This window comes from Adiantum capillus-veneris, chromosome 9, assembly GCF_014529385.1.
Source record: "Adiantum capillus-veneris isolate H3 chromosome 9, ASM1452938v2, whole genome shotgun sequence".
Classification (NCBI taxonomy): domain Eukaryota; kingdom Viridiplantae; phylum Streptophyta; class Polypodiopsida; order Polypodiales; family Pteridaceae; genus Adiantum; species Adiantum capillus-veneris.
This window is the reverse complement of record NC_140939.1, coordinates 23,776,637-23,786,057: the sequence shown is the minus strand read 5'-3', so window position 1 is coordinate 23,786,057 and position 9,421 is coordinate 23,776,637. Positions and strand designations below refer to the sequence as shown.

Sequence of the window (9,421 nt, the reverse complement as noted above, 5' to 3'; positions counted from 1 at the left end):
AGCTGTGCTTTACTAACAAATGAGGTCCATGGCGTGTTTCTTGGCATGCCCATCATTGGGGTAGGCATGGTAGCCGTGGTGTCATCAAGGGAAAGATGAGCTAGACTTGGAAAGGTAAAGCTATCACTTGTGGGCTTAGATTGCACCGAGACCCCTGGCGAAACAACATATGGAGGATCCATCGGACTTACCGAGGGAGTCTCCATTTGTGATAAGGTCGATTGTTTAGCCTTCGCTATATCCAAGAATCTCATGAGACCCGTTGAAGGCATGTTGATCCCCTTGTTCTGTCTCTCTAACTTAATGACCCTATGGATGACCTCACAAACTCTTTTTTGTTGATCCTCCACACTAGTAGCACCCATTGTGGATTGTAGGACATCTAACCAACCCACGTGATAGGTGTGACCCGTGTATAGGTTGGTTAGAGTTTTCGTTTGTAGTTCGTACTCCCAGTTCTCATTTAAAAACGCTCCATCTAAGTTTGAGGTGCTAGGGGTGTCCTTTGAACTAGATGCAATGTTGCTTTCTAGGGGTTTCCCTTTAGTGGTTGCTAAGTCAAGAGAACTTGATTGCTCTCCTAGCAAAGATAATGACATAGGAGCTTTCGATTTTAGTTCTCTTCGTTGCTCCGCCTTGCGTAAGCTCTCGATTTCCTTTTCCCTTGCTGCAAGGATATACCGCTCAACCTCTTGCACTTCGGCAAGGCTTCCACCATCAGGTAATATAACCTCAGAGAGTCAGGAGGTGCAATGACTGAAGTATTCACGTGCACATTCTCTTAGGGCATAGGGTCTACATTGGTCATGAATGGAGAATTTACTTCCCCACCCCCCTCATTTACATCATTAGCTCCATATTCGGAGCTAGTGGCTCTACTAAAGGTTTCCTTCAAGCGGCTAAGCACGCTCGGCCCGGACCGTGGGCCCATGGCATGCATGTCTTGGCTTGAGCTATCGGAATTAGGCATTGGGAAACCCTCCATGACATCATAGTTAGAGGAAGAGTCACTAGCCGCTATGTTCGGATCTTGGTTTGTACTACCTTGGGTCCTTGCCGAGGGCCCGGAACCTAAGGTAGGTGGATATTGAGAACTCACGTCAGTTGAAATTCTCTCTAGTTGCTCCGTCTCTAGCACACGACCAGAGCGCAGATGCATGTGCATTTGGCACCCTACAAGAGTCGGTGAATAACTTCGAAGGTTAACCGCTTACTTTTTTAGGCGTCCGTTTTCATTCGTTTTTTTAAAAAATATTTTTAGTGTTTTTAATATTTTTTAATGATCAAATTTTTTGATTAAAGTGTGTGATAGCTTGAAACGAGCGTATCACTCAGAGGGTCGCGGTGTGCTTTACAGCACAACGTTCGGTCACCGGAAGCTCCGTTGGTCCTCAAAAAAGTAGATTTTTAGCTACGTGTGAAGCTAAAATACGTAATTTTAGAGGGCGACTGAGGCCAGAGTCTGAGCGTGAGCTTGGGCTTGGGTCTGGGAGATATTCTCGATCCCGGTCCTACCTTTAATTTTTTCTTTTTTGGGATAAGGTCGCCGCGGCCTGCGCGTGAGCACACACACTCTACCTACCTACTTACAACTAATACACCTACTGTTACACACTAACACACTTCATTAGCTCTCATAGATCTACTTCCTACTTACTGTACTTTGCATTACACAGAACTAACAACCTTGATACTAAGACCTTACTCACAGAGAAAACACAGTAACCTTTCAAAACTTCATTAACAAAGAAATACACAGTAGCAACACAAAATCCTTCTTCTCAACACACACACCTTCCTTCCCTACCTTTCCTACAATTGAAATTGCACCACAAAAGAAGCATAGAGTGCCATTCAAGCTTAGTGTATGGCATTCCCCGGCAACGGTGCCAAAAATGTGCACGTATGTCGCACGTGTCAATGCAAGGAACTTGCCGATACACTGTGTGCGAGCCACAAATGGCTCCAAGTACACAACAAGCTTAAACTAGTAAGCTCAAAGATGGGGATGGTGTGTCACTCACTGCTCTACGCTTGCTGTCGTGGAGGATTCCTCGCCGCGAAGAAGAGGGAGACGCCGCTATGCCGTGCTCAACCGCCTCGCCGCCGTCGTGCCGCCGCAATGCTCGATTGCACACACTCTCTCTCTCTCTCTCTCACGCATACACACACACACACACAACACGGAGATAAAGAAGAAGAAGATGGAGATGGAGCAAGAGCACTCTTTAATTTCACAAATGAGGGAATGAGTGAATTTTAGGTTTAGTTGACTTTTATATGAGCTCACCCCATTCACACTTGGGCGTCCATGCTTAGCCAACTAATCCCTTGAATGTTCCAGTTAAAGTGCACCTCTCATCGGTGATCACTCTTACCCTTTTCCTATTGGACCGACAAGTCCGGTACCTGACTCTACCAAGTAAATAATACAACGTCCGTCGTAGGTGATAGGGTGTCCGTGAGCCGTGAGGGTTAACAGCAGCTTCCGCCGATGTCTAGATAACCCTCGTAATCGTGGGTGTCTTGATCTCCCAAGCTCAATGGCCCTGTCAGTCAGTGTACCTCTATATAGGTGGACTCTGAAGTCTGCTGCGATGCCTGCTCATCTAAATGTCGCACATGTAGTCTGAAAAAATCAGTGATCTCCCTCTGTGTCAAGTGTCTACGCAGCTCCAATAAAAATACCCCATCTCTGATCTTGATATCTCATAAGTTTGGCCAGTGGTCCAAAACCCTCTCTAAATAGGCAGTGGAAACGACCTCGTATCTCATAGTGGACTGGGCAATGACATATGTGATGTAATTCTGTCTCTGGATTTATATGGCATAGCTGACAAATCCTTGCCTCTGCTGCTACTCCTCTAAATCTACCAGTCTCAATCTCTAACTGATGTGATGATGTGTGCATCTGTCCAAGAGCACATCGTAATCTATGGGATAAATGTGTGTCCATGTAGGCGGGTCTGATCACAAAACCATCCTCTGTAACCTCAAGGAGATGCTCTCTGTAGAAAGCCATCTTCGTGCCAAGCACACGCATAGGCTTCCTCCTAGTGTCTAACCGAATCAAGTCTCGTCTGATGAGCTGAGTGATCTCGGTCCGTGTGAGAGACAAGGAGGGTGCGTCCAACGAATAATGGAAAGGGGATAGTCTATCCATGTCAAAACCATGCAGCTTGAACCAAGCTGTTATCTGTGCATACCAACAAGAGGTGTCTCCCGGTGAGGCAAGCTGTCGAGAAGACTCCAAAGCTAGATGGGCATATCTGTCTCTAGGGAGATTAGGGATAGAGAGAGAGAGAGAGAGAGAGAGAGAGAGAGAGAGAGAGAGAGGTGCCTCGATAATAAGTAACACCCCACATTAAATTGGGGGGGTGGGGTGTGTGTGAGGGGATCGACGACAGGGACAAGCGGGCAGAATCTTGAGGCGGGGTAAACCTGGGTAGCATAAAAACAAGGGTGTAACAAGGCGCCTTGAACCCCCACGACCTGGCTGCAAAATCATGTGGGCCCCCCACATGCACAGTGTGCTCGGGCTTTTGGGGTTTAATTGGTGTCCTGGTTTAGTTCTGACATGACACCCAGGGATCCAATTGCTGGTTTTCGTGCATCGGGGCACATTTAATGCTTTGTGTTTTTTAGTCCTGAGGCTGAGGGTGGGAGGTGTTCTGTGGGCGCTGTACCGGAAGATCAAAGAGGCGGATCATGGGGGAAGGCAACGGCGGCAACACAGATAGCTGCTGCGGAGGCAGCGGCGGATACAGCTACAAGACTACAGAGGAGGAGCAGCAGCGAAGCAGCAGCAGCAAAGATTTATGGATCTTGCCGAACCTGATCATGTTCACTACGCTGCAGAGAACACAATTCCTTAGCTTGCAGATTTCCCTCTCTGCATGAGAACATACAGGAGCCCTTTGGCTTCCTTGCAATGACAGCATGACGAGCTCTCCATGCATTTTCGCACGCATATTCGACAACGGCTAAATAGCTGCACTCTGCTGGAAGATGCATGCGCACATTTTGATAGCCTCTTCGAACGGAATGTATACCTCTGGAACACCATCATTGGTGTGCAGGCCAAACATGGGCGAAGCATGCAGTCCCTTCAGCTCTTCCAACAAATGCAGCAAGAGAGTACCATCCCTGACAATGTCACCGTCATCCACATGCTTTCCCTCTACACAAGGCTTGAGTTGCTTGCAGATGGCAGGCGATTGCACTCTTGTTTGCTTCAGGAGATGGTTGCGTCAGATGTTGTCATGGGCACCGCTCTTCTCACCATGTATGGTAGACTTGGCCTTGTTGAACTTGCGGAAGGGGTCTTCTGCCAAACAAAGGAAAAAGATGTAACGTCATGGAATGCCATGATGAAGATATATGCACAAAATGGGCAAGACAGCAATGTCATGCAGTTGTTTTACCAAATGCAGTTGACAGAGCTGGATCCGGACAAGGTAACATACGTTTGTTTCTTGGGTGCATGCGCAAGGCTGCTTGATTTGGGAAATGGCAAGCTCATTCATACATGGATAATGTGCAGGAAACTGGAATGTGATTCCATGGTAACAACCACACTTGTCAGCATGTATGGCAAATGTAGTTCCCTTGATGATGCTCAGATGCTGGTTGACAATCTAGCTGAAAGGGAAGCTGCCACTTGGAATACCTTGATTGCTGCATTTGTTGCACATGGGAAAGATAAGCAGGCCCTCTCTATCTTTAATCAGATGCGGCAGGAAGGAGTGATTGCAGAAAAGGCAACCTTTGTCAGTATATTGGGTGCTTTGGGTGGTGAAATAGCTCTAACCGAAGGAAAGCGTATGCATGCTCACATTGCAGCATGTGGGTATCTCTGTGATAGGGTGGTTACCACAGCCTTGTTTGGCATGTACGGAAGCTGCGGAAGCATGAGGGATGCAGAAGATTTGTTTGAGGGAATGGTAGAGCGAACTAATATTTCATGGAATGCGATGCTTTCAGAGCATTTGCAGAACAAGTGTGGCGAAAAGGTTTTTCAGATGTTTGACAGGATGCTTTGGGAAGGACAAGTTCCTGACAAGGTAACTTATCTGAATATGCTTTTGGCATGCACTTTAGAAGAGACCTTTGTAGGAGGGTCAATCATGCATGTACTTATCAAAAGTAGCATTCATGAATCAGAAGTTGCCGTTGCCACTGCACTTATTGCCATGTATGCCAAATTCGGGAACCTTGACAGAGCTAGAAGATTGTTTGACAGCATTCATGAACGAAATATCATATCTTGGACTTGCATTTTGAGAGCTTATGCTCAGTGTGGATTGAGCAAGGATGTGTTCCATCTTCTTGAGCAACTTAAGCAGGAAGGCTCTCTACCGAATGAGGCGACCCTTACTCTCAGTCTATCCGTATGCTGTGATCATACTCAGATTCTCAAGGGTAAACAACTACATGTATGTGTCTCTGCTGATAAACTAGAGTCAGAATTTTTTTTATTGAACGCCCTTGCCAACATGTATGCAAAGTGTGGTAGCTTGGAAGATGCAATTATAATCTCCGATAACATTTTACAAAAAGACATTTATATGTGGAATAATCTCATTGAAGCATGTGCACGTAAGGGCCTTGAAACATTGGGCTTTCAGATTCTGGATCAAATGCAACAGGAAGGGCATCTTCCGAATGCGTTTACTTTTATTGGCATTCTGGAGGTGTGTTGCAATGTGACCAATGTCAGAAGATGTCCAGAACTACATGTTCGCATTGTGCACGGGGACCTGAAGGAAGACTGTTCTGTTGCTAGTGCACTCGTAAAGACTCATGGTACTTGTGGGAAGGTCAAGGAGGCCTGGACCATTTTTGATTGTGTTTTACACAAAGATGCAGTTCTATGGAACACAATCATGAGCGTTAATGCTCATCAAGGGCATGCCGTTTCGATTCTTCAGCTGTATGTTCAAATGCTTCAAGAAGGGCAGCTTCCTACAAGCATCACTTACCTCAGCCTCTTTTCGGCATGTGCAAATTCTAATTTTCTGATGGAAGGGGTACGGCTGCATTGCTGCATCAGGCATAGTAAACTTGAGCTAGACATTTCGCTGATGAATTCTCTCATCTTTATGTACGGCAAGTGTGGTCGCCATGAAATTTCAGATAGACTGCTTCTTGAAATGCCCAAGCGGGACAGAGTGTCATGGAGTGGCTTGATTACTGTTTATGCGGAGATTGGCCATTCAAGGAAGGCTCTGCAGCTATATTACCAGATGGTGAGCCAGGAAGATATTTTACCGGACGTGGCTACAATCATAAGCACTTTGTCTGCATGTGCTGGCAGTGCTTTATTCACCGAAGGCAAAGAGCTGCATAACCATATCACATTCCTGAAACTTGATGCAGATGTAGAAGTGATAAACAGTCTCATCAACATGTATGGGAAGTGTGGTGACTTGGAGGATGCGTTGGCTTTGTTTGCAAATCTGTCTAAGAAGGATACGTGCTCATGGAATACCATGCTTACGTTGCTGCTATATCACAGCCATGACATCAGAGCAATCGACCTTTTCAGCTGCATGCAGCAGGAGGAAGTTATTCCTTGTGAAATAACTTTTGTGACTCTGCTTTCGGCCTGTGGCAATGTCGCATCCTTGATCTGCGGTAGGGTGTTGCATTTCATGGTTGCATGCAGTGAGGTAGAATCCATGAAATCAGTTGCAAATGCTCTTATCAGTATGTATGGAAAATGCGGAAGCCTCAAAGATGCTCTAAGGCAGTTTACCAAACTCTCTGCAAGGGATACGATCTCTTGGAATGCCATGATTGCAGCCTATGCGCAACATGGTTGTGGCGAGGAAGCCTTGAAGCTCCTCAACATGATGCAAACAGGGAGGTCTCCGGCAGATGAAGTCTCTTTTCTTGCGACGATCTCGGCCTGCGGTCACACAGGATTAGTAGACATTGGATGCTACTTGTGGGCTTCGATGTGCCAAGAGTTGAAGATCAAACCAGGCTCAGAGCACTTTTCTTGCCTTCTCGACGCATTCAGCCGAGCTGGCCGAATGTTTGATGCAAAGAAATTCATTGTAAATATGCCCTACCAGCCCTGTTCGGCTTCTTGGACAGCCTTACTTAGTGCTTGTAGAGATTATGTCAATGTGGCTCAGGGCCTTCAAGTTGCAGATTATCTGCTTGAAATGGACCCACTTGAATTTCCAACTCATATTATGTACTCAAACATACATTTTGTAGCCAGTAGAGCGAGTTTTGTTGAACCTGGAGCAGTTTGTCTGAGTGCTCAACAAGCTTAAATCCCTTTGATTTAAAGATTTCTTCTAATCTTCTTTAGCGTGCGCACAAAGGCTTCACAACCGACGACTCTCAAGTGATTATACCAAGGTTTATGTCCACTCCATGCTTCTTTTGGAACGCCACCATTTAGTGCCTTCATAGGCGATTTATTAATCACATGAGCTGTGGTTTTCATAGCTTGAGCCCAAAATCAGTCTTAACAACTTAGCATAAGATAGCATACCGTGAGCTTTCTCTTGAATCATACGATTCATTGTGTGGAGGAAGGGAAAGGCAACAACTCAACCTGATAAGAAAGATGGTTTGGTATGGGCCAAGGCCAAGCTTATATTTGTGTGTGCGTGTGCGTGCACGCAGACATAAAATTGCATTTATTGTACATCAGTAACATGCTGCTCAGCTGGCCAAATGAGAAGCATATTGTTGATGCTAGGAAGTGGGGTGGTCCTCTCCTTATGTCTCATTGAGGGTAATTCATTTTTCTTTAACTCATTCCCTTCACCGTTTTCCGTACTGATTTCGAACGCCGACACATCTACTGTGCTCATGAGTCTCTGTATTCACTCAAGGAACCCAAACCTAAGGTTCTCTAACTTGGGACACTCAAACTACTTGAACCCTTTTTTCATACTGACAACTTATAATTTAGCTTGGAATCTTATTTACTATTTTTATGCTTAACTTTTGGGTGCCAATAGCTCATTGAAGGAGCTTTCACGTGTAATGTGTTGAAAAATTGGAAAAATGTGTTGAAGAATATGACATTTTTCCTCACACCAAAATGATGGGATATCAACACATCAAAGTACAGCATACATCAAGATGTGCCACATATAAGACAAATTGTACATCAAAATTGGGTCTCTAGCTCATTGCATATAGTGATGGGAAATGGTCAACTACTTTAAACAATAAATACAAAAACAAGATGGGTGCTCTTTGCTGCACCGTCATCCATAAAATGCGAGCCCTCGTAAGTCACTGCCATTGTCACTATGATCCAAATCTCTCTCTCTCTCTCTCTCTCTCTCTCTCTCTCTCTCTCTCTCTCTCTCTAGCTCTTACAAGCCCTTAGAAACATTTATAAGCTGTTTAGTTTTTTTGTTTTCGGAGTCGGGTAGGGCACGCCCGTGCTCCCCTCATACAGCAAAAAAGTATACAAGAAGAACGACCAGGACTATGCACCCAAAAACCGAAGGCAGACGCTTTTGTCACTAGTTTCCTCTGGAAGCTGTTTAGTTGAGCAAATATACATGAATGTGCTCATTAACCTTTACACACATGTAGTTCACTATTATGATACAACAACAAATTTCCTACATATTTGAGAAGAAATCAGTGTGAAGAGTTTATTTCACTAGAAAGTTAGAGAATCCATGTTTTATTTCATGGTGATGCTCTATTTGTTAGCAATTTAAGCTAATATGCCTTTTCATGCGAGTAGGTTTAGGACCATCTTTTGGCACACCACGCTTTTCTGTCAAATAAGACACTCTCGGTAAGGCCTTTTTACTTTCAAACATTTCATTATATAGCTTCCCATATAATGTATCCTATATCTAACTACCTCCTTTTTCACTTGCTTGAAAGTTAGGATCTTTATCAAGAGATTATGCAACAATCATAAGCATCATGAGCTTGCAAATACTTGTAATAAAGGAAATTAAGAGCTAATGTAACTTATTAAATATATTACTCAAGGATCCAAAGATCCATTATTAATGGCTTAATGACAACAAAAGAATGCTAATTACATGATGTTGATTGAGATGCAAGAGTTTGATGCAAAAAAGCTAGAGAGATCTTTGCTGATTGATATTGATCAATATATAGGCATCTACAGTGGTTGTTCGCTAAGTGGGTGTAATTAGGAGTAAAGGGTGGCTTTTAGGTGTGAGTGATTTAGGCATTGAAGGGTGTATGTACCTAGTAGATGTCATTGGGCACGTGGATGCTTATTAGGATACATAGGTGTCTAGGCATGTTCCCACACTTAAGATGTTTACACGACCTTTCTAACAACACCTCTCAATGTGAGTGTCTGGGATAAACACTACTGATATGTGGTGTGTGTGGGTTTTGAGCTATGGACCAAACTCTATTTGAGAAACCCACCTTGAGCTTTTCACTGAAT

The 9,421-nt window shown here is 44.5% G+C and overlaps 1 protein-coding gene across 2 annotated transcripts; it reads left to right on the top strand.

Annotated features, from left to right (window-relative positions):
- The first annotated feature begins 3,419 nt into the window (after positions 1 to 3,419).
- LOC147450228 (pentatricopeptide repeat-containing protein At4g13650-like) lies at positions 3,420 to 7,775 on the top strand. Of its 2 annotated transcripts, XM_086519509.1 has the most exons (2): positions 4,319 to 4,457; positions 4,544 to 7,775. In XM_086519509.1, exon 2 carries the CDS (start codon positions 4,563 to 4,565, stop codon positions 7,284 to 7,286), a length of 2,724 nt encoding a protein of 907 aa, XP_086375635.1. In that variant the 5' UTR covers positions 4,319 to 4,457; positions 4,544 to 4,562; the 3' UTR covers positions 7,287 to 7,775. The 2 variants fall into 2 exon arrangements, with proteins under 2 accessions (XP_086375634.1, XP_086375635.1); XM_086519508.1 differs by having other exon boundaries at positions 3,420 to 7,775.
- Positions 7,776 to 9,421: the final 1,646 nt, after the last annotated feature.

Bases quoted from the DNA above. Each gene is read 5' to 3' on its own strand.
- LOC147450228 (XM_086519508.1), top strand. From the start codon at position 3,954: ATGCATTTTCGCACGCATATTCGACAACGGCTAAATAGCTGCACTCTG.